A 24,607-nucleotide genomic window follows, 5' to 3' on the forward strand; every position below is an offset into this window, starting at 1 on the left:
TTTTATTCATATTAATAAAAAAAACAATTGATGAACAAATCCCCTGACTTTTAGTAACCAAAAGTAGGAAGAAAAAAAAAGAAAAACCACATCAGCAGAATCCCTGATCTGAGAATACAGCAGTCTTAAAGGGAACATGTAAGTGCTGCAAAGTGACTGGTTCCTCCGTAGCATTGGTTTTCTGAGAGTGAGGAATTTGGACGAGGGGCCAATCAGAACACAAAGTCCTCCTCCGTCATGTGGATGGCCCAGGCGAACTTGTCTCTGTGGGTTTTGTTGTAGATTTTCTCTATAGGTACCCCCATGTTTTTACACCTGTCAGATGTGAAGGGCAAAAAGACTGGAGTTTACCCTGTACAATAAACGAGTACCACCACGTACGTCTACACTGTCTGTGACGTCTTTTGTCTTAGCGCCACACTGTGGAGGGGAGGTGAAAGGAAAGAGACACGGACTGAAAAAGGCACCACACTGAGTGGCTGTTATGACCCAGAACCACAGCTAGGTGGCACTGGTGGGTAAATATAAGACCAATACAGGGTGATGAAATTTAAATTGATATAGAAATTTTAATTCTGGGCCAATGAGCAACAGACTAACGAATATGAACTGTAAAAAAAAAGCAGCGACAGTAACGAGCTAAGATATTATCTATGGTGATTAATTTTGTGTTAACGCAGTAATAGCATGCTAACAGGCCTAGCACGGCCATCGTAGTTCCCAGGTTAAGGTGGCATCAAACAGCCCTCAGCCTTGGTCCCCGCCCCCTATGTGTTGAGGTCATTATTCACTCACCAGGCCACGCTGATGCGTGGGTCCAGGTAGTTCAGCTTGGAGGTACCCAGGGCGATCTGTTTGTTCTCCTCCCTGTCAGTCGCCTGCACCTCCATCTTCAGCAGCTGCTCCTCACAACGCTGCACCGCCGCTTTCTTCCTCTCCACCTGTCTGTTTGTTCAGAGAATCTGTCAAAACGCAGCCTTTCTGGAAAAGTAGCTTCCATTAAAGGAAGATTATAGGCAGTGGTGGCTTAGTGGTTAAGGAAACAGACTTGGGTCCAGAGGGGTTCATGTTCAAGTCCACCAAGTCAGCTTAAAGCTGCCCCACTGTTCACTTTGGTGATGGGTTAAAATCAGAGGTCACGCTTGGTTGTGTGCAGTGGCGACAAGGAGTTCACTTTCACTTTCATCTTAATCTTGAATATTAGTTGCGACAGTCACGTAGCTCAAACACACGACTGACAACAGCCTGTGTTTCTTGTTAATGTTGCATAATAATACTAGATAAGGCCGAGGAATTTTTTTTACGAGGAATTCCAGTTCATACAAAAAGAAGCCAAAAAACTTTCTACAGAAAGAGGAAGTAGTTCATCTTAGATCCAGAAAACAGCAGGGCATTATGTTTCCTGTCTCTAAACGACAGCTAATTTTTATGTCATGCATTTCAGCTGTTAAAAATTGTTACAGAGAAGTTTGATAGAGAGAGAACTCAGAGACTGGATCTGTTTTTGGGTGCAGCAGCAGCAGCAGCAGCAGCAGCAGCGACACTTACATCTGTAGCTTGGGGTCAGTGCTGTCTTTGTCCTTGGCTTCCTCTTCGGCCTGTTTTAGCTCCGTCTTAGCCAGAGCCAACATCTCCTTCCTGGCATCAATCTGTTTGAGGAACAGTAGAACATAGTGAGTGATGTTATGAATGAGGTGTTGGGAGCCCCGAGCTGTCCTTTAAAAACACACCTTTTATATATTTGCTGGGAATTCTTTTTTAAGAAAAAAAAGTTACAGTGGAAAGAAAATATGACAGAAATAAATAAATATATGTATATATGTAAATGTATATATATAAATAGTAGACATGTGGTCTTACCTTGACCTGCAGATTGGCCATAGATTGATCAAAGGTTTTTGGCGGCGCCCTCTGGTGGTTACAGAGAATAGCGACGGCTCTATTTGCTCTGTTGTAGGACAGTATTTTCTCTGCCACATTGTCTGACTCTTGGATGAAACAGAAAATGGGTCAAAAGAAAAAAAAATATTCCCAAGACAATATATCAAAATATACTATGGAAATACATTTTAAAAATACACTCACACTGAAATCTCTGAAGAGCGTGCTGCTTCAAATGCTTTTAAAGGCAAAATAAAACATTTTTTTGGACGGAAAGACAAACATCTATCCTGTCGTCTCTGCTGCTGTTTCTCTACTACTGACATAATCATTGATTGGTTGGCCAAAGCTATGGTTAAGGGGTCATCAAAGAGCACTGAGTGACGCTCTGCTCTGACCTGCGGTGCCCAAGGCCTCAGTTAATGCAGATTTTCCATGAACCACACAACCACATCACAAATATCACACGTCAGTCTCACTCACTCACTGACTCCTGAGGGGAATCTAGAAATGACTGAGGGAGAAAACTGTGGCAGAGAGAGAGAGGATAAGATAAGAAGCGATAACAAACTCCTGCCTCGGCCGCAGAAGACGACTGACGTCAGAGGGTCTTCAATCAAATGGGCTTCAAAATAAAATGAAAAATAGTCGGTGTGGACAACAGTGGTGTGTTTGATGCTGGGAGATCTTGACACACGGAGGCAGGAGACGAGACACAGACAGTGATTGTGTATAATTAATGGACTACGGCCACAGAACATCATTAATTCCAAAATTTTTTTCAAGGCAACATGATGTCACTCAAACTTGCTACTATGATTGAGAAACTCATCACAGGCAGGTGTGAGTGACCAGAGTATTTAACTCACATGTGTCAAACTCAAGGCTCGGGGTCCAAATGTGGCTCGCAGAGTCATTTTGTGTGGCCCATGATGATGCCAGATCTATGAGCAGAGATCTAATCGATGTGTTCAAGGACGAGCAGCATCACGTCATCAACGTCACTCAAAAATCTGACAGTTCTGAACTAGAATCTTTGATGTCTTTGTTGTCTGACTTTTCTGATTCACTTCAAAAGTTTAAAAGTTTGATTTGAATACTAGTTTCTTTATCCGTTTTTTTTTAAACAGAATGATGTACATTATCTGTAACCTGAATAAATAATAACCTATTGTGTAACTGATGGATTCCATTAAGCTACGATGCTAATGGAGGCTGTCAGTCACACAGAAGCCTTTAAAAGACTTCTGGGACATTTACTGAATCACTTCGACAGTTAAAGTCCTTCCTCATATGCACAGACTGCAGCTCGCAATAAAGGACCTCCGCAATTAGCCGCTGGTACCTGTCCAGGGACCAAATACGAGCCAGATCTTAATTAGCGTCAGTCAGTGACAGATGAATTCAAAGACAGGCCGCTCTTTAGAGTGGAGCGTGTGTGTGTGTGTGTGTGCGTGTCACTCACTGTTTGTGAGTGGTGTGTGTGTGTGTGCGTGCGTGTCACTCACTGTTTGTGAGCGCATTCAGCTGCTCCTGCAGGGTGATGGAGGCGTTGTACGTCCTGAAGACCTTCGCGGTCAGACCGGGCATCAAGGAGCTGAGGTGTAGGTTCATTTTGGTCGTCTGCAGTGAAGAGAGAAACAACACATGGTCACCAGTCAGGTATCAAACACACAACACTGCCAGAGATACAGTACGGTCAGGACAGCTACAGTGACAAAAAAAAAAAAATCAACGCCTGTCCTCCACCACAGGGTGGCACTGTGGTCTCACATAAGAGCAGCTGCTGAAGCTCCAGTAACATCCTCACAGCTGAAATCCAGGATATACAGTCTCAGCCTTCAGTATCATCATCCATTAAAGCAGGGAGATTAAAAAAGACCACAGACCTATTTCTTCCCTGACGTTTCTGTGTTTTAAACAAGTCAGTACTGCAGCCGACAGACAGACAGACAGACAGACAGACAGACAGACCGTCATTAGCTGCTGTGAAAGCAGCCTTAGCAAAACAGAAAAAAAAAAAAACCAAAGCAGGTTGGAAGTGTTGAGGACAAGACCATGATGTGAGAATAACACACACACACACACACACTGTGTGTGTAAAGATTAAAAACATAAACAATTCTTAACACACACACACGCACACACACATCCCTGCTGGGAAAAGAACAATCTGGGAGATGATTATAATGATGATGTGGTTGGTCTAATCAGAGTGAGGTCACCGCGGGGCCGTCTGAGGCCACAGATCCCACACGGGGGCTGTCTGTGGCGGCAGGATTCCATCAGGAAGTGGGTGATGGTGGTGGCGGCGCCCGTGAGAGGCGTTGGTGCTGAGAGCACCGTCGACACGCTCACATTTCGCCACCCTGCCTTCCTTGCTAATGAGCAACCTAGCTCTGAAATTCTAATGAAGGAGTCTGGAGTCAAAGGGGGCAGGTGTGATCTCACACACTCACACACACACATCCATTTAAACACAAACACCAAGTCACGAACACACACTGATACACACATACACATACACACCAACTTCCTTCGTGTGGTGTGTGTGTTACATCCTAGTGCAACATTCCAGTGTGTCATCGCTGCAGTTCTAATTTCTGCCACAAAGTACACATGGCTCTGTTCTCTGACATTAGCAGAACAGCAGCCAATCACAGACGAGCAGCAGCTGAGACTGGGTTTTAAACTCTGTGTCTGTGTGTGTCGTTATTTCTCCACCTTTAAAAGACCTCAAAGGAAATTGTTGAATAAAAAACGAATATTTAATTCAACAAGCACAAGATTCTAATGTATTTTCTGTGGTTGTCATCTCTGTTGATCTGTGTATTAGTCATTTACAGATCAGTACATATTTACAGTACAACTATGGGTATTAAAGTCAAAATATATGGATATTGGATACGGTCTAAATTCATGGGTCACCAAATTTATTTGTCGGAGGGACAGAATTTTTCCAGAGGTTCCACTGTACCTAGTGATGTGGTCGGTAAGTTGTGTCGACGAGAATCTAAGTTATGATTTACTACTTATTTCAGGTCTTTCAACAGGGAAGGTAAAAACAAAAAACAAAATGAAAAAAAAAAAACACAGCTAAATGACTTAAAGGAGAATTCTTTTGTATCTATCGTTTTGTTGTAAAATGCGACTAACGTTGTCAGCGTGCCTGAACCAAGCGCTTCTTATTTGGTCAATTAACGTCTGAAAACATCTCAGCCCTCTGTGACGTCAGAGCTGCGTCTGAACGGCTGACGATGTGATGATTCACTGAGTTCATGCGGTTGATGAAACAAACAAGCAGTGAAATCCACTTCACGCCCTGATTGGTGGTGTGTGTGCGTGAAAATTTTCTATTTAAAAGACACAAACCAGTGATTATCAACTGGTGGCCCATGGGCTGAATGTGGCCCACCAACCCATCCAATCCGGTCCACAGCTGGAGTCCAATTAAATGCCAAATAATAATATGTCTCTGACAAACACACCAGGTGACCCCTGACATAAACCATCAGTTGAATTCATACTAAGGTGCTAAGCTCAGGTTTTTATATCTTATATTTTTCATCACTGATATCTACTGTAGTGAACGACTTAATAAAATAAACTGGTGACCCCACATGAAGCCCGTGAACCACGTGTTTTAACATTTCTGATTTACACCACTTTAAACACGGTATTGCTCTGAAGGCAGTGACATTTTGTTCCGGGTCAACAAAACCGGGGACCGACGGCACAACTGTGACTCTGTATCTTTTTTAAAGGCTGGCTGTTCAAACTAACAGGCTGTATTTTTGTATGACATCTTAACGACTGGGATTCACACAGGAGACAAGAGTGTCTGACGAGGGACCACGGACTGAAGACAACTGGAAGAATCTCACACAAACTACGGCCAAGTCTAGTCTGTACTGCGACCCACACTGTTCACACCAGTCGTTCTAGCTTTAGATGCAACAACCTCGTTCACATCTGTACACGGTCGATGTATTTTTCATCATCTTTTTTTTTTTACCAACAGCCAGGATAGTTAGGTTCAAAGATGAAACAGACTGGTGATGAAGGGAGTCTGGAGTCGTGCCAGGTTCACGTTCCATCTGCATCTGCCCTCATCTGTCTCTCTCTCTCTCTCTCTCTCTGAAATGTCAGCAGATGTCAGCAGCACACACTTCAGCCCCACCATTGATTCCCCCATCTTTCTTTGCTCATTTTATTTTATATCTTCTGACTCCTTCATAACCTCCTGCCACGTCTGGCCATTACCTTCTACCCCACCCACATCTATCCACCCTCAACCATTTCCTGGCCATTGTCCACCCCTCTCCATTTCCAACCTGCCCTCACCTGGACCAGCCGTCACGTCTACTCTCTCTTCTGCACACACACCTCAACACCCCTCCAATCACTCTCAGTGGCCTGGCCTTTCCAGATGTCAATCAGTCCTGCCTACAGCAGCCATTACCATTCCACCTCCAACACACCCTGACATTTCCTGACACAGGAGAGAGCAGAATGCAGCGGAACCACACTCTTCTCCTTCAATTGCTACTTCTCGCCACCTCCCCGCTCCGGTGTCTTCATCTTCCGCTGTCAGTGTTTATACACCAACCTGCTTCTGACTCTCCCTCGTCCTCCCTTCCTTCCTTCTTCATCACTGCATCCTTCTCCCTTCATTTCCTTTAAACCCCTCTCTCCCTGATGTGGCCATTACTCAGCCCCCTTCCTTCCCCTGTATCAGCTGCTGGGAAAAAAAAAAAAAAAAAAACACAGGACAATCAGAGCACTTCAGACACAAGGTCACCAGCGGATGTCGGCTGCGTTCCACTCGGACCGGCCTTTACGGTGTTAGTGAAAACCTAGAATAAGGTGTAGATTCTAGTAGGAGAAATATCGCAGCTGGGTTTGTCTCGTCAAAGACAAACAGACGGCAAAAAAATCCACCCCACCAAAAAAAAAACCCTCTGTGTGGCCTTGTTGCCTTCAGCTACAGGAAGAGGTTGAAAGGACCATAGATTTTTTATTTTTCCTTCAGTGTGGAAATTCATCTGCCCAGCATGTTCACTCTCAATTTTCACTAGTGGAGATTCTTTTTTTTATCTGCCAGAGTCCACCCCCTCGCTCTTTTGAAACTCCTTCTCTGCTTCCTCTATCCCTGCTTCCCATATTCTTCCTTCCCTTTCCTCACTTTAGCCCTTTCATCTCTCCACACCAATGGTTCATCCCCATTAAATAGTTATCTCTCAGACTTTGGCTTCAACTTAGTCTCTCTTCTTTTTTTCTTTTTTTACTGCAGCTCTGTGTGCCCAGGAAACAAGAAAATAGATTATAAAACACTGGTCCCATCCTGATTTTTTGTTCTCCACCTATTACACCCATTTAATAATAACTCTGCTGCTATAAACTATAACACAACCAGAGAACTTTAAAAAAAAAAAAGAAGCCATAATTCAGCAGGCATTTTGGTTTTTGATTTTCACTTGGAAAGTTTAGACATTTTTTCCCCTTCTCCCCTATAGGAGGACCACACAGTTTCAAAACCTTTGCACGAGACAAAGCTGTAATTTTCACAGTCGGTGAAGTACTTACAGAGAGTCGATCAAAAAGGTTGTCTCCAGGATCCTTGTTCTTCATGAAGTACTTTAGACTCTTAAAAACCTGAAAAGACACAAGACCAGCTCTTACAGAATGTACATTTTCAAAGCTAAAGTACCACTGTACAGGCAAAAACCATTAAAAAACAAATGTACCTCTGACATTTCCAGCTTCTGTGAGTGCTACCAAATCAAAGCCCTCCACAAAAAGTAAGTTCAGAAAAAAAAAACAAAAAAACCCAAAGTACCATTATTAACAACAGCTGTGTTGCTTTTAAAATTGACACATTTTCCCAGACTTGTTTGTGAAGCAGTTCTGTTCTCCCCTTTGGCAAATAAACTGCAAAGTGCAAGAGCTTTTGAATAAAAAATAATTAGCATCTCTCAGAATGTCAGGAGTGGAGACGGCAAAGTGAGTGCGCTTATTTGGTTTTAGTGAAGTGTTTGTGTGCGCTACGAGCGCGCGCGTGTTTGTGTTTGTCGAGCTTATAAATAACACTGTAAATACAAATTTGAGGAGGTGAGAGAACAAAAATGTAGCTACAGCTGCAGGTAACGACGTTTGATGAAGTCATGTGACAGGCTAAGACACCGCTGGAGCAGTTTTTTTTTTAGCGAATGCTTTGAACCCAGCAAAAAAATTCAAATGTATTCAGGTATCATGTTTTCCTCCCCGCTGGAGCAGTCCTTTTTTTTTTTTTTTTTTTTTTTTTGATTTACCCCAAGTGACATTCAGCAGCAATTTGGCTGGGGATTTATCATGCTAAAATATGGAATGGGCTAATTAGCAGTTGGTAATGTGTCACGGCTGCGACAAATAAGTAATTACACATATTTAAATAATTGTGTGCTCTGCCAGGAAACAAAACACTTTAGGGGTCACACGCTAACAGAAATAGCACAACATCTACAGACACACCAACACCGCTACATTCTGTAGTTCACATTGGAAGGAACAGTTAAGAATGTGACATTCATGACAATTGCTCATTTTTTTCAGGAGCGGATGTTTGGTTTTGTTGAAACAAATATTTATAATTTGGCAAAAAACTGCCATTTTTGTAAATTTTTTGTAACCAAATAACTTGAGTTAAGAATAAACTACAAAAACAAGACAAACTAAAACATTAAAAAAAAGCTCTTTTTCAGTGAGTTTTGTTAAATATATTTAAAGGTGTGGAATTTAAGCATTAAAAATGGATGAAACCATATATTATATATGATGAAGTGATGTTTTACAGCAGAGGGAAGTTTAAAATGAGACTTTCCGGTTGTATTTGTATTTTTTTTTTTACCACATACGTCTCTCAAATAAAGTCACTCATGGCATTTAGAATTGTATTTCTACATTTGTAGTTACACTTATTCTCAAACCAAAGTCCAAGAGCTTTGTGGTGGGGAATTATCAAAGGAAAGCGGATGTGCTTGTAGCAGTAAGTAGTGGTGCCGCAGTAGCAGCGTGACAGGTCTACTTTAACCATGTTAAATGGAATACCTAGCTCCAGGTTATCTCTGAGGTTTATAAACTTCCCTGCGTGTCTATTTAATAAAAGAGACTCAAACTGGGGCAGAAGGACAGTTCTGAGAGTCTAACGGAAATTAAACCACCACCAGAATTTAATCGGCCACTGTGGCCCGAGGATGATTCTGGGTTCTTTCCCAGCTTCAGGCTCCAAACGTTAGCGTGAACGCAGGTGACCATCACTGCAGGTGAACATCACCGCTGGGACTTCGGTAAAAATCCCTAGGAAAACAACCTACTTTATCACAACAATGTATGTTAGCCTTTATGTAGAAAATTGTATAGACATATTCATACTGTAGTAGTGACGAGTAATAGACATATTCATACTGTAGTAGTGACACAGTGTATCAGTGTCAGTACTACGACATGAACCACATTATATAAGAATATAGAGGTATGCAGTCTGAACCCAATATGTTTTTTATGTTCAAACATAAAAGTCTAATATTTTGGTAATTCTCAAAATAAAAAAAAAATGAAAACAGAAGGTAAAGGTATCATACATATATACGTACATATATATGTACATATACACATATATACGTACGTATACATGTACATATACACATATATACGTACGTATACATGTACATATACACATATATACGTACATATATACATACATATACACGTATATACATACATATACACATACATACATACATATACACATATACAGTACATATATATATATATATATATATACTGTATATGTACTTTGTTACTGGTGTTACTGGTCTTATAGTCCTTTACCTTCTTGATGACCGGCACCTTGTTGTAGTAACGAATGCAGTCTTTACCCAGGAAGTCGAACTCCACCACACATTCGTTTCCGTCCAGCGTCTTGTGCAGGGTGATGTGCTCGACGCGCAGCGAACAGCAGCCCACCGTGTCCGCCGTCTCTCCCTCTTCCTTCTCGTTACCAGCCCTCAGCGCCAGCTTATGTGGGTCAAGAGATCGAGAGATGAAAACACAGATATGAAGCCACTTTCACCCACAAATCTGAATCTGTTTGTTTACTGAACAAAACGTGGCCGTCCGATGAAAACACCCGCGTTGTGCTGGATTAACGTAGCACATCCCAAAGGCAACAAAGCGCTAATCAAAACGGAGACAGTCATTTGGCGTGAGCCGAAAGCAATTACACACTCAATCCATCATTTCTCTCAATGCAAACTGAGATAAGCTTTCAGTCAGGGAGAAAATTACTGCGCATAATCAATTTTCCTCTGGTAAAAGACCCTCAATCTCTAAATAAAAAAAAATATATAAAAAACTACAGAGGAAATCCAGGAATGTGGCATTGATTTCCACAGGCCTTGATATCTGACCTGAGCACTGAGGAGAATCTGAGACAGACCAAAGCTTTGTTTTATTTGTTAAAGACGTCAAACTTGATGTCCTTGTTGTGACACGATTACTTCAAAAACCAGACCTTGTCGATGAAGTAGAGGGCAACAGCTCTCTGGCGAGTGACCATCTCTTTAGCCTTGAGATCTTCCAGGTACTGTTCACGGATTGTGTCCACGCAAGTCTTCAGTTTCCGAGCAACCTCGTATTTCTGCCAGTCCTTCTCGCCCTGTATTGATATTGATGACAGGAAGAAGGGAACGATGAGAGCAGCAAAATTGAAACGATCAAAACAAAAAATACAAACAAACCAGCCAAAAGAGCTCGCACTATTTTGAACTGTAATTCAACTGCTGTCAAAGGTCAACTACTAAGGGTTTTTTTCTCCAAGAACTTTCAGAATACATGATTTGTTGCAAAAGTTACAGTTGCAATTTTAACCACATCTTTAAAAATACAGCATGAAAGTTCCACAAGAACATAAGTTACAAACCTGGCCTTTAGGTGGCAGCAGCATTAGATTAGTCTGCTGTACATACCTTGAGTTTTGAGTTGGCGTTGAGCATGATGTATTTAATGGAGCCCTGGATGTTCTCGTTCCAGCTGGCCAACCAGGTGACCGTGTTGTCATGTCGGACCTCTTTCCATTGGTGACCAGCAGGTGGCACTGGGATGCTGGCCTCACTAATGGAGTGCAAAAAAAAAATGCATATATTAACAGCTTTGTGGGACTTGTGTTGGCAGAAATATTGGGATGCGATATATAAATATATATATATATAAAAAATATACAAATATACATAAAACGATACGATATATAGCAATATACTGAGATACTATAGGCACATCAATGTATATCAGTTATTATATTATTATTTAGTTGTTATTGTTGTATACAGTTTTAACATCAATAATATGATATCCAAAATACTCAAATATTAATAAAAATTAAAACCCTTTGACCTTTGCCCTTTTTCCTTTAGGGTCAATCATCACATCCTCCCCCCCCGCCCCCTCACTCTCTTACACGCCACAGTTGATGATGACATCCTCTGGCTGGATCCTCTTCTTCAGCATGCCCTGTTTAGGATGCTCTCCTCGACCTCTGAACAGCCCCGGAGGCTCAATCTTAAAATTGCCTATGCGCTCTTTGTGGTGGTCCAGCAGACAGTAACCAAACTCATCCACTATCTTCTGATTGGCTTCTTTCAAAGCCTAAAATGAAAACCGGTCAAGCACGGGGGGCCAATAACCTCTTTAATCAACCTTGTTTATGCGAAAAAGGAAAAAAAAAAAAAATCTTTCTTCACATTTGGAGAAGAGGAGGGGGGGGAAAAAAGGAAGACTTTGACTCACCAGCTTCTCCTCTTTGCTCTTATTTCTCCTGGCCTCCACCTTGGCTTTGTGCATGCTATGGAGCTCTCCAAAGTCACACTTGTCAAGATCTTGGATCAGTTGCTGCTCCTCTTCTGTCATTTCCTGATGAAGATGAAGATGATGAAGACCAGGTGTGTATAATCTGTCTAACACATTCATGTGTGTAGTATTACATTCTGAGTAGTATTTTAGCCGTAAAGCAGTTTTAGCACTAGTGCTAATCAGTAAAACGTAAAGAACTCACAACCAAAATAACACAGTTCCAGGTCATTAAGGAAAAACAGACAGAAGGTCGACGTTAAATTACCACATTAACTGTGAAGTCATTATTATAATGTTCAGGGATCAGAGTTCTCTCCACAACAACAACGACAACAACGACGACGACGGGCCATAAAAACAAACAGAGCCCAGAGTGACTTGAACTAAAGCTTTTTCTTTTTTTTTTATTACTTATCATTATGAAGGCTGTAAGTGACACAGTGTAAACCGCTGAACAATCATTGAGCCAAATATAGATCTTCCCGAGTCCTTGAAGAACAGCTGAAGTTCTCTGCAGCTTTCAGAATAAACCAGATTTGTACACACGCCTTTGCAATAAGCTCCTCCCCCTCAATAGCGTCGGATTTTCCCCTAAATTTTGCTGCTTTTTGGAGAAAGGTAAATGCAGACACTGAACTATTATTTATAAAGGAAAATTTAACTTCTCTTAATGTTTAAAAGTTGTGTTTCCTTTTTTTTAATGCGGTTCGGATTTTATTTTTCAGACTTATGTTTAGGGAGTGTGCACGACTGTGTGTTCACATACTGAATCTCAGTTAGATTTTTTTGTATTTTACTAAGCAGATAAAAAAAATCAAGGAGACAAAACAGAAACCAAAAGAAGAAAAAAATGCAGCAGTGGTGATAAAAGATAAAATGTTAATAAACTAAACTAAAATAAAGATCAACTTAACCATTGAGAGGTGCCGAGTGTCTTTGAGCTCCCCCTAATATAATGGTAGGAAAAAACACTGATAATGGCCCACAGTCATCAGTGTTTACTCCCAACGTGACATCAATGACACTCAACAAACTATTGTCCAATCACATTCATCCTTCCTCTCACATACGCAGGTTCATTCCCTCTAAAAGCAATTGTTATCTGCAAAATATAAAGACGTCTTGAATTAAAGAATTTCAAAGAGATTTTTTCTTAGAATCGCAGCCTAAGATTTGGCGGGAAAATGTTTGGGAAACAAAATGAGAAGTGAACTCATTTTTCTTAACCCACAGCCAAGTATTTTCACACTACAATTTATGGTTTGCTCAGCCCTTTAAAATTGCGTCAGCTTCTATTGGTTCTTTAAGAATGAAGAAGGACATCCAGTGAGGTCCAGCACGGCTATTTAAGCCTAATGGAATTCAAATAAAAACATAAATCATACTCGAGTCGGGACACGAATGGGTTAACAAAAACGACATGGAACCTGCACATAAACGTGTCTATTAACCATGAAAGAAATGAATCTCATCTATCAAGATTTTCAGAGCGGCACTGGTCGAAAATCTGTTGTTGAAGGTCGTTGAACAGAGGTCTGTACAAACAGAGCTAAAATACACACACACCGTGTGTCTGACAGTGTGGACATGCAGTCAGTTTGTGCGTCTAAGCATGAGTGACAGCCAATAGTGGGCGGGCACAGGGTGCAGCGAAGCGAGGAGACTTTTTTCCCCGCCCGTAATAAAACACTTTAATTGGATTTGTTCGTTTGCAGAGGAGCTACTTGTACGCATTAGCATTTCAATGCCTTCACACAAATCGTATTTTCAAGTGCATTGAGCACTAAGGAGCGCAAAATTAATTCTGCATGATATGCCTTGGGACTTGGCACTCGTGTTTTCCCCCCTTTAGGGAGGACACCTCCTCAACCCGCATCACACACAACCGGCGTACGTGTGATCCAAACACCACGCTGTCAACTACTAACAGTAATTGGAAAGTATGGAGAGAATATTCCCTTCAGGTGACATCGACGTTCAATTCTGATGTAAACAGTTTTGTTTTTCTTCTTCATATGATTCGTCCTGCAGTTTCAGCAAAAACCAAACAAACTATATATATCTAAAATGCATTTTTCTATAAAAATACATGTTTAAAATAATATTAAAAACATAGTCATGAGGCAAGTTGTTATTTTCAACAATAAAAATACATGTTTAAAATAATATTATATAGTCATGAGCCAAGTTGTTATTTTCAACGTCAGTTTTTCCAACTACTACTGAAAGACGGTACAGTTTCGGTTCCTTACCTCCCTCCAATCTTTAAAGAAGTTCTCCCTAAAAACCTTTTTGGTGGTGTACTCGTGGTCCAACATCTGGGCGAAGAACAGCGCCACCTCCTCTGCCGCCAAGCTAAGCTTCACCTTTTGACCTGCATGAGCAAAGCCAGAGGAAAAACAATGTTCCTGTTTCAATGACTTTATGATTTCAATGACAAATAAAACAGAAGACACAGAAGAAGGTTTGGTTTTGCAAAACACGTGGCTCCTGCAGAAATCTTGACGGACTGGACCGTAACTTTTACAAGGAAAAAGGACACAGGCACAAGGACAGAGATCTAGATTCAGCCCTGATGGTTTAAGCCACGTACAAATACGCACAGACACGCACCGGAATTAACAGATCAGACCGCCTTCCCAGCTGACAACGTACATCGTACCTGGACTGCTAAGCAAAGACGGAACAATTATAGTAATCAATCAGCGTTCGACCCAATGCACCTTCGGTGTCTTTAAAATTCTAGAGTGCGTGTCTGGTGTTTGGAGGGAACGCCCGGCAGATCAACACAGATGAATGCTACTTTAGCCAATTTTGATCCAACTTTTGATTAATTTAGGCATAATTTTCCATTTTTCCTAATGTACTTTTACTAAAATGATGCCATCTAGAGGCACTGTTTAACAACTTGTTTAGAAGTGAAGACCTCATAAACATTTACACAAAACGACATGCTGTACTGACCGTTGTAGTAAAAATTCACGTCGTCAGGTAATGGCGTGTAATCGGGAGGAAAATAAGGTCCCTTGTGTTCCAGAAACTTCCACTTAACTCCGTCTTCATACTTTTCTTCCTCCCACCTTGAAGACAGTAACGAGTTAGAACCAGTTTTTGAATTTCTCATATCAAGAATTCATGACATTTTTTTTTTATCAGAATTATGACCTGCAGATGAGAACTTAAGCCTAATAAATGCTAATTTTCTAGGTGATGTGCGAGTGTGAAAAAAAAAGAAAAAAACTGATGCCATCTCAAACCATCGCCAGCGACTCTTCTCCTCTTCCTCCTTGATCTTGAGCTTCAGTAATTTGGCCTCCTGCACCTCGGCCTTGGTTTTCTTGGGTTTTTTTGGCACAGGATCGTCTCCTTCCCCCTTTTTCACCGCCTGTACCAAAGAACAACGTCACAGTGTCACAGTCACGGTGTAAACTGTTGCTGCTGTGGTGGTGTTGACGGAGACAAACGTACCTTCTCTGCTTTCTTTGACTTCTTTTTTTTCGGCATTTCTTCATCACTTTCCTCTTCTTTGTCACGTTTCTTTTTCTTCCTTGAACTGAAAAAAAAACCCCATAAAAACTGCTTAAAAACATAAAAAAAAAGATATACAATACCAAAATAAACATTACAAATACAATCACATATTTCAGCCTGCATGCTAGCTAGCCATACTCAATCTCATTCAGCTGTGCTTCTTGACGAAGCCTAAATTTTCCACTCGGAAATTATTTTAGGAAAATTACTGTAACTTTGTCGGTTTAAAAAACATGGTCCACATGAAAACATATAAGACATTATCCACCAACATAATGAGACCTGACGTCACATCCTGTCCATCTCTTCTTCTTCTTTCTCACAGCAGTGAGACTTACTTGGTTCTGGTGGCAGCGTTCAAAGACTCCTCCTGCGGTTCATTTTTAATCCTTTTCCTTTTCGTTCCCTTCTTGACAGTGAAGTCGTCATCCTCTTTTTCATCTTCTTTTTCATCCTCTTTTTCATCTTCTTTTTCATCTTTCATCCTCTTTTTCGTGAAGTCGTCATCCTCTTTTTCATCTTCTTTTTCATCCTCTTTTTCATCTTCTTTTTCATCTTCTTTTATCTCCTTTTTTACTGAGCTGTGAAAGCACACAAACAATTAGCAGAAGCCGATTCTTCTTTAATTGACCTGCACTCATTTACAGCAGGATTGGAAAGAAAAAGCTTCAATGTTATATAAGGTTTTTTTTTTTACCCAATCAATACCAATATCCTTTAATTATCTGCTCTTAATTGCTGCCAGTGGTGCAGTAATCAATCAACAATAAAGTTTTCTTTTTACATTCTGAAGTATATGCTGAGCTGTGGTTAAAAAGTACCAAGATGCAACTTTGACCAATCAAGTTCTAAACTATTATTAAAAGTCTGCAATAAAGTTTTCTTTTTACATTCTGAAATATATGCTGAGCTGTGGTTAAAATGTACCAAGCTGCAACTTTGACCAATCAAGTTCTTAAAAAAAGTCTAATTAATTCTCTGGTGAAAAACTAAAGGTAGTAAAGACAATACATGGACATATTTTACACTTGTACTGAACTTTTAGTAATTATAAAACTAACTTCCTGCTAGGCCTCTCTCTCTCTCTCTCTTTACCTGCCTGCTCTTCAGACACTTTAGAAATCATTCATTTGCTACAGCTGACATGTTTGTTGTGTATCCTGTTGATCTTTTTGAACTTCTCGATAGTGCTCGTCACTCGGGTTCTTGACAATCGGAAACATTTTTTGATAACTTTCTTTCTTCCGCTCCGTGAGCGTCAACGGTTCTTTGAGCGATGGACCGGGCGTCTCCCTCCGTCTCTGTCAATCTAAATGAATCGGAAATGAAGATAACGGCCGCTCCTCTGTCAGACGTTATGGAGAGACAGAGATTTTATCACAGAGAGTGAGAGAAGAAATAAAAGAGAAAATAACTGCGGATGTTGAGCCGGTACCGCGCTGGTGAGTCAAATTAATACATATTTTCAGTGTCCATAAAACTGCGGCTGGTGGAAACAGATCAGGTGAAGTTATTTGGTCCAAGATTTGCTCGGACTCAGAACAGCACTGATTTAAATCCAAGCGGGTGTTCAAATGTGGAGACGTAACTCCACTGGGGGGCAGCAGAACGCTTGGTAGGCTGCAAAGTAGGGAACAAAGTTTTTTTTTTTTATCTATAAACAACACCTCAGGTTATTATAGTCCATACATTAAACATCTAAGTTGAGTCCTTAACTGATCTGCTGAAGTCGGTTTCATTTTGGTAACCTTGCTGTTGGCAATGCCCAACATTTTCCTTGTCATTGTGCAATCGATAGAAAACAAAAACAAAAGAACAAAAAGTCCTGATGTCATGTTTCTATAATGGCCTTACAGCAGTGTGACGCAATTTCCAAAACAAAACCAACTTCAACAGAGAACTGAGTTCACATTTTTAAGGCCCACATTGTTAGACTTTGAACCCCCTTAATGTCGTCCATAATAACGCTCACCACGTTATTCTTCGTTGCCGTTTAAAAAACTCCAAAATTAACCCGTTTAAAAAAGTCTTTTTTCTGAGGCTGGAACCAAATGTTGATCATTTTTTTCAGTCACACTTCTGAACAGGCTAATAATAGGACACGGCTTTCACTGCGGCAAGAGTTGTGACAAAATCACTATGTCAAGGAGAATAAAGCAAAGGGGGAAAAAAAAATCCATAATGGCGAAACAATTCAGTGACCACAAGAAACAGCAGATAATGAGGGTGATTATCAAAACTGCCATAATAATGCCATAATTACACCAATTAGCAAAGAAAAATAAATCACAGCACAGGCTTCGTCTCTCCAGCCCAGCGAGGAGTTGGTGTGAAGGGGAAAAAAAAGAGGCCATTTTCCCTGCTTCTAAAAAATAAAGACGTCCTTTAACTTCATGTTTAATTAAGTTAAAGAGGGACCGAGGGAACTGTTAAGTATTGGAAAAACTTAATTGTCAATTTCACTGAGTATGAATCTGAAGTCTCTGCACGTCGACGGTAAAACTCCAGACGACTTCTGAGGGATGACGGAGTTTTTCCCTCACTGCACAAGAGATAAAATAAGGATTCACTACGTGGTATAGATCAGACTGTCAGGACTTCGCAGAAATGAGCCACTCGTTCGTTTTATTAGAAATACCTCTGCTGAGCCATTGACCAGCACTTCACCCTGCATTAGTCAGCATCTGATACCAGCTGTCGGCCACTTTATCACCGACAGAGACAGATTTAATCTGTGAAATGCCAGGCTGCATTTCATAGAAACTGAGTGAAACAAAAGCCCAACTATTTCTCTTCTACGCAAACGTAAAGAGTCACCTTGTCACCATTGTTCTCATGCACGTGTCCCTCTGGACATCCGAACTATGAAAAAAGTGGTCGTAGATTTTGGGTCAAACACGGGGAAGCCTGAGATGTTCTTCAGAAGAAGATCGAAGGTCGCTTCAGTCTCAAGAATCAGCAGTCTCTCATTGGTGAGACTAAGTTAAGTTTAATAACTTCATGTTTGTTTTTAACTTAATAAAAATTCCTGGCATTTACTTTAATAAAGCCTGTGAAGTGAATGTTTGGTATATACCACGCTGTTGTTAGAGCCAGAGGAACTTTCGTTGAAAAACAAATTAAAAAGCTAGCTATAGCTAAATCAAGCTATAAGGTTATATATACACATGACATATTTATATGTGCGTATACATATATATCTATACTCATTCATGTATACATGTAAACATATATTTATATGTACATATATGAATATACACATACACAGATATGTGTATATATGTATGCATATATGGTATATATGTATATATTTTCATACATAGTACATATGTCTTGATAATATTGTATATATATGACAACTACTTGTTTGTATAACTTCACTGTTTTCTTTGCTGATCTAATTGGAAGCTGCTCAGTTCTAAAGGGGGAGAAAAAAAACAACATTTTTTTATAAGACTGCTCAACTGGGAAAAAAAAAATCCATAAAAAGCTATACAAACAGAGGGAGGGTCACTGGGTCCAATGACATTTACAGTCTGTGGTTCTAGTTGCTTTATGTTTCTTCCTTAACTCTGCTCCTCCTTCTATGAAACCTACTCTGACCACACAAGCCTTCCTTAAAAGACAAAATAAAAGGACATTTTCGTAGCTCAACAGGTTTTTCAAATTCTCCTTGAAAATGTCATTTATTGTTTTGGGGCTGGAGCTGAGTCTGCATCTGGGGAAACGATCCATTAACAATTCTATAGAAACGCCACTGTGAGGCAGATTTGACACAGCACGCCTTCGGCCGGAGTCTGCCATCGCGGCGACACCCTGTTGAGCATCCAACGACTCACTGAGTGCGTTCTCATTTATAACGTCCCTGACAAAGCAGGGATATTTTTCTTCGCAGCAGAGTAAAATTAATTTTCTGTGAAAAAAGTGTCAGACTTTATACGGAATGGGGAAACGGCTGCTGTCCAGACTTTGTGAACATCAAAACACAAGGTTTTCTTCACCTCGGGGAGGATAATGGAGTTAGAGAAAAGGTTCCTGTCACAGAAATATTTTAGTAGCTCGTCTGCATGTTAATTCAGTCTTTAATAAGATAAACCGGGCTCTAATAAAGATTTTTTTATCCCTACCTGGGACTGTCGGCAGGATTCAGCATCTTTGTCTTCGATGATTTGACCTGAGGGAAGGACAGACATTAAAAGTTAATACACCATAAATGAAAGTGCAAACACATTCACACAGTTAGGCAGGAATTCCTTAAACATTCATAAAACCACGAGACCACGTTTTGCCAGGTGCGTTTTTTAAACAATGGTAACAGCAGGTTTCAGTCTCTTTCAGACTGTGCTACGGTGCCTTTTCTTAGAGACTAGTCAGTTTAAGTCTCGACATTTTGGGGCGAATTTGAGCCGACGCTATTGGACAATAAATTTGTTCGTCTTTCAGCCAGTTAATTAAAGGTACGGATAGAAAACATACCAAACTACAGACTTTAGTTTGTGTAGCATTTTTGGCTACAATGTAATATGATCACATGATTTTGTTTAGTTCTGTTTGCATGTATACACACATAAACACATACATGCAAACATACATATAGATACAAATATATATATACACATATACAATATAGATATATATATCTATATATATACACACATCAACTTTATATTACTACTGTTATCAACAATAGTAGGAAAACGACTGAAAATGCTCATCAAAACACGTGATGATTTGTCATCACTTGAAACAGCATGCATGTAAAATTCGTGGTCACTGTTGTGGGAAACAATGAGCACATGGACATGTTTGCAGGGACAAGCTGGTGCACTGCTGGGTCAGTGTGAGCTAAGTTCAGTGTGAGCAAGGGTCATTGTGAGCTAAGGTCAGTGGGTAAAAGGGGAGGCATTCTAAGCTTGGTATCTGCCGTGCTCATTCCAGAGAGGGCAGAGAGTTACAGATACTCTGACTAACGTCACAATCCCCCTCCCCGGGAGAAGATGACACTGAATATCCATTGAGGCAAATGCGACATAGTCAAAGTGGAGCCAGATCTGCAGGTAATTACAGAGCAGAAAGAAGAAAATGTTGTTTACCTTCTTAGGTTTTCCATTATGGCTTTTCTCTGCAGAGTTAGTCGGCTTTGTGCTGCACGTCAGGGCCGGAGATGCGACAGCGATGGCAATGAAACAAAGAAATAAAAAAAAGGTGTTGTGTTTTTTTTTTTTGGTGAAGTAGTATTTCTGAAACATGAGCAGTTAGGGAAAACAGCACAACTGCAAGAAGAAATCAATTTCCACCGCCACTGTGACTTAAATGAAAGCAGCACCCTGAGAGACGGGCTGAGCTGCACTTTTCAAGCGAGGAATTAAAGTGAAAACACATTAGGCCGATGTTGGGTAGAAGTCTCTGCTCTGTTAGCGTCACTCCCTTTCCCAGACAACACTATAAAATGCCACCAATCAGACAGGAAGATTCCCCCGAAGATCGCTCTACGGCTTTGATCTTGTTTCTTTTCAACGTGACCTTTCCAGCCTTCAGGAGGAGTTGTATCTCAAAAATCAAAAAACTCCAATTATTTCCGAGCCACTTCCAGCAAACACCACCAAGAATTTCACATTTTTAAGGACCCGACACGAGCAATCTGACAGTTGGAGCTGGAGGAACTTTCATGCTAAGAAGAAAAAGAAAAAAAAAACTAATTGAAAATGATTCTGGCAGCCGAGGATGACGAGTTGATTCTTAATCAGTCACTCAGTCATTGTGGCGTGAAATAACACACAGGGCTGGTTGTCACTGCCTGCTCTGCTGCCAGTAGCACTTACAGGTGTCTATTCATCTCCGCGCTCTCGTCAATTACACCAGCCAGCCACAGATTCAGCGCCGCATTCATTTGTCTCCTCACATATGCATAGTAATAAACGCATCAGATATCAAGGTAAATTAATGTATTCAAATGAAGACGGAGTGCCCACTGTATGCCGCACATGAAATATAGCAGGCGCTGACAGCCGCCACTTTGCTTCACTGCGCAGGCAGCACACGGTTCTCTGAATAGACCTTTTATTGTGTGTGTGACCTTTCACAGCACACGCACACTGCCACGATGCATTCACTCATATTTATCACTATTAGAACTGGTTTTTAGATCACGACTATTCACCTGTATATATATATATATATAGCAGAGAAGGGAAGACAAAAGATTCACAGCTTCACTCTCTGTCTCTGGGCAGAGAGTCACTATTGAATGATGTGCGGCCTGGGTGGCTGCTCAGCAGATGGTGAAAAATGATGCAGTCAGGTCATGTGCATAGATTATTGTTATTAAAGCCGCTCCAACTTAGTTGTCATGACAGGAGGTCATTTAGGCAACATATTTGATCACGGTGATTGACTCCAGAGAACGGAGATAAATAGACACCTGTAAGCACCACTGGCAGTCTGATGGAATAATGATCAAGTTTGAAGAAATATTCCTTATTTCTTCCAGCTTGCAAAGAGGGGCCAGCTTGCAAAGAGGATTTTTTAAAATATTTTTGGAAATTATTGTGTTGAGATGTTTAGCTTTCAACAAATCTGTCGGTGAGTAAAAACTGCATTTTTGGCCAATTCCAATTTCTTGGTAAGTGTGACATTTGATTTACACCTAAAAAGTAAGTTAGATCTAATGCTTTTTATCATTGAAAAAACCAGGTAGTCAGTGACTATGAGCAATTCAGATGGAATTAAATAAGACTGCATTCCAGAAAAGTGGGGTCTCAGACCATTTATTCCACTTGTGAGTGTTTAAGGTCTGAAAAAAGTCAAACACAAATTAAAAAAAACATGGCTGACCAAGAAAAGGTAGTATCTGTTGTAATGTCTAGTTATGACCTTTTTTACGTGGCTTTCAAGTGCGCTTTTCCTTGTCTGAGGTCTGATACTGCAGACATCCCAGTTTTCTGGGACACATCATTATAATACAAACAGACCCTCAGCAGTCAGATTTTGCAGATAAACCATGTATAAGGATTGGAACTTTCAAAATCATCCAAAAACACTCCAGTATCATTTCAAGTCTGTGGGCAAATGGAGAGATGAGGACCAGAAACTATTTAATAAACTTCCTTATATCTTTCTTTTTTTCAAAATTCAAACAGCCAATGGTCTCATATAAAGCCTACAGTCAGAAAACGTGCATATCTTACAGTACTCCATTTTTGTGGCTTATTTGATAACGAGTTATAATTCATACTAATGAAATACAGACTATGAACGGACTAGCAAGGTGCTTTTCAAGTATTAAAACACCGTTCGGTGTGATTTACACACACTAAATACACAAAAACTCCAAATAATACATAATCCCTGGTCTTAACCATAAAGGCATTAAATTCCAGGGCATCTGTCCGAGAATTAGAAAGATTTATGTCGCGTTTATCCCAGCTCCATTGTTGCCTGTGACTTTACTGCTGCCTCGGACATAGGGTTTTGCCTCACAAATTACGTTATGCCTCATTAGTGCCGGACTTTGCTACCTGTGAGGACCGATTAACCGTGACAAGGTCAGTGGTTATTCCAGAACACGCCATAAAGATGCAGCGAAAAGCCCTCCATTCCACACAAACACACCTGTTCTGGGGGTCATTTCCGTTAGCGCCACCGTCGTCACCATCGCTCAGGCTCTTCACTTTTGTTGATTTGTGTTTGGCCTTTGGGTCCGTCTTTTTTCCCATCTCTCGCATAATCCTGAAGAGAACACAATGTCCCCCATTAGGTCAGCAGAAAACTCATTCAAACGGCAAGGACACAGAGTTCCAATATGCTAATGTCATTCATTAGCTTTAGCATATCATACGAATGAAACTAGGTATGATGCTAGTTAGCGTGGTAAAATGTCCATCATTTTCGAAATGAAACGTCAAAAAAAGAGAAATACACTTACACTTAAGTATAAACATTTATTCTGCAGTACAAAATGATTGCTCACCACGTTAATGTGTAAAAAAGTTTGACTGTTTTAAAAGAAAAGAGGAAAGTTAGAGATAGGGACGGATCCTTACTTTCAAAGGCACGATGTTTCCAAGAGAGCTGTGATTGGTTGAGGAACAGCCAACCGCGTCAGGTTGACCGGTGTGTTGCGTTGAATTCTGTGACTCAGTCAATTAGCTGCTCTTTCGCGGGCAGCGGTTAGACATCGGATTTGTCCGTTTTAGGTTGTTAAACACGTCAGAATTGGTTTGGAAAGTCATATATACGGCACATTTGTTGAATTTGTTTAGTATATTGTATACTGGCAATACGTAGCCTCCAACCGTTTTGAAACTGAGAGCTACGTCATGGCTAATCACATCCCTATTAATGTAATAATAATACTAATACAAATATTGGTGCTTGGTCAATTTCTGGGACCCTTCTTACCCTTGTTATTTGCACCCTCTTGAACATCAATGTTGGTATTACTAATTTAAAAAAACAAAAAATATAAATTAGATTTTCAGCAGCTGTTTGACTAGTTTTATTTTGAAAACATACTCCTTAGGTACACCATGTGCGCTGGCTACCAGGTGACCCTGTGCACCACGTTGGTGACACCTGCCCTAGTTACTCTCCTCTGACTCATATTGAACTTGTCTATGGTGACATTGACAGTACATGGATATTAAATGCCCCCCAAAGAACTGGACTTGCCCCTACCTACCAAGATGTCATGTCTCCTTATTCATCTCTCCCTTGTTATTTTGAAAAATAACTCTTATGTTTTCAGGCCATTTTAATCAGATCAGCTCTCCTTGAAAAATCAAAAAGATGAATAGTCTAGTGCTATAAGCCAAAGTAATGCACGCCAAACATCGAGGGGTTTGGCCATCTAACAAACAATCAATTTGAAACAAATCTGACAAAAGAAAAACTGGTTAAGCACATAAAGCATTGGAGCTGATGGCAAGATGTAGTGGTTCATTGTTAATACATTACAACTATTGATTGATATGTCAAAACCAACTATTGCAAAACAATATTGGACATGCACTCAATGGTATTACCTTGGGTGAAAGATTTTAAGGTAGAAAAAAAAGCACTGACTCTGTAAAAAGAGTGCTGTATCTACAAGTATTAAGTTATGTTATGCTCGGGGAGGGTTGTTCAGAGTTGAAGGTTTTCTGGTTTCAAAAGGCAGGAATATGAACACAGGAAAAACAGACAAAATATGTTTATGTTCTGAAAATATAAATAGTTTAAATGGCTTTAAGCATTGGAAAGAAAATCTTGTTTTCCCCAGCAGAATGTGCAGAGCACAATTCTCTCTACATAAATACAAGTGACAGAAACA

At 40.4% G+C, this 24,607-nt stretch overlaps 1 protein-coding gene across 3 annotated transcripts; it reads right to left on the reverse strand.

Annotated features, from left to right (window-relative positions):
• Positions 1–100: 100 nt before the first annotated feature.
• On the reverse strand, positions 101–24,607 carry LOC103379662 (DNA topoisomerase I, mitochondrial). Of its 3 annotated transcripts, none has more exons than XM_025055960.1 (21): positions 23,340–24,607; positions 22,909–23,025; positions 20,391–20,442; positions 19,425–19,471; positions 15,817–15,878; positions 15,636–15,774; positions 15,235–15,319; positions 15,024–15,151; positions 14,731–14,846; positions 14,019–14,140; positions 11,704–11,826; positions 11,375–11,562; positions 10,887–11,031; positions 10,433–10,576; positions 9,751–9,936; positions 7,468–7,536; positions 3,390–3,504; positions 1,861–1,988; positions 1,549–1,649; positions 796–945; positions 101–315 (listed from the first exon to the last, which is right to left on the reverse strand). In XM_025055960.1, the coding sequence occupies exons 2-21, from the start codon at positions 23,019–23,021 to the stop codon at positions 213–215; spliced, it is 2,316 nt and encodes a 771-aa protein (XP_024911728.1). In that variant the 5' UTR covers positions 23,022–23,025; positions 23,340–24,607; the 3' UTR covers positions 101–212. The 3 variants fall into 3 exon arrangements, with proteins under 3 accessions (XP_024911728.1, XP_024911727.1, XP_024911726.1); XM_025055959.1 differs by having other exon boundaries at positions 23,222–23,345; XM_025055958.1 differs by having other exon boundaries at positions 23,267–23,341.

This window comes from Cynoglossus semilaevis, chromosome 6 (assembly GCF_000523025.1).
Source record: "Cynoglossus semilaevis isolate Cse_v1.0 chromosome 6, Cse_v1.0, whole genome shotgun sequence".
Lineage (NCBI taxonomy): Eukaryota > Metazoa > Chordata > Actinopteri > Pleuronectiformes > Cynoglossidae > Cynoglossus > Cynoglossus semilaevis.

Excerpts from the sequence above, each read along its gene's own strand:
- LOC103379662 (XM_025055960.1), bottom strand. The coding sequence starts at position 23,021 with ATGCGAGAGATGGGAAAAAAGACGGACCCAAAGGCCAAACACAAATCA. Across the intron at positions 15,152-15,234 it reads AGTCAAAGAAAGCAGAGAAG|GCGGTGAAAAAGGGGGAAGG; the intron begins GTACGTTTGTCT and ends TCTTTGGTACAG. Across the intron at positions 3,505-7,467 it reads ACCTTTTTGATCGACTCTCT|ACGACCAAAATGAACCTACA; the intron begins GTAAGTACTTCA and ends TCTTCACTGCAG.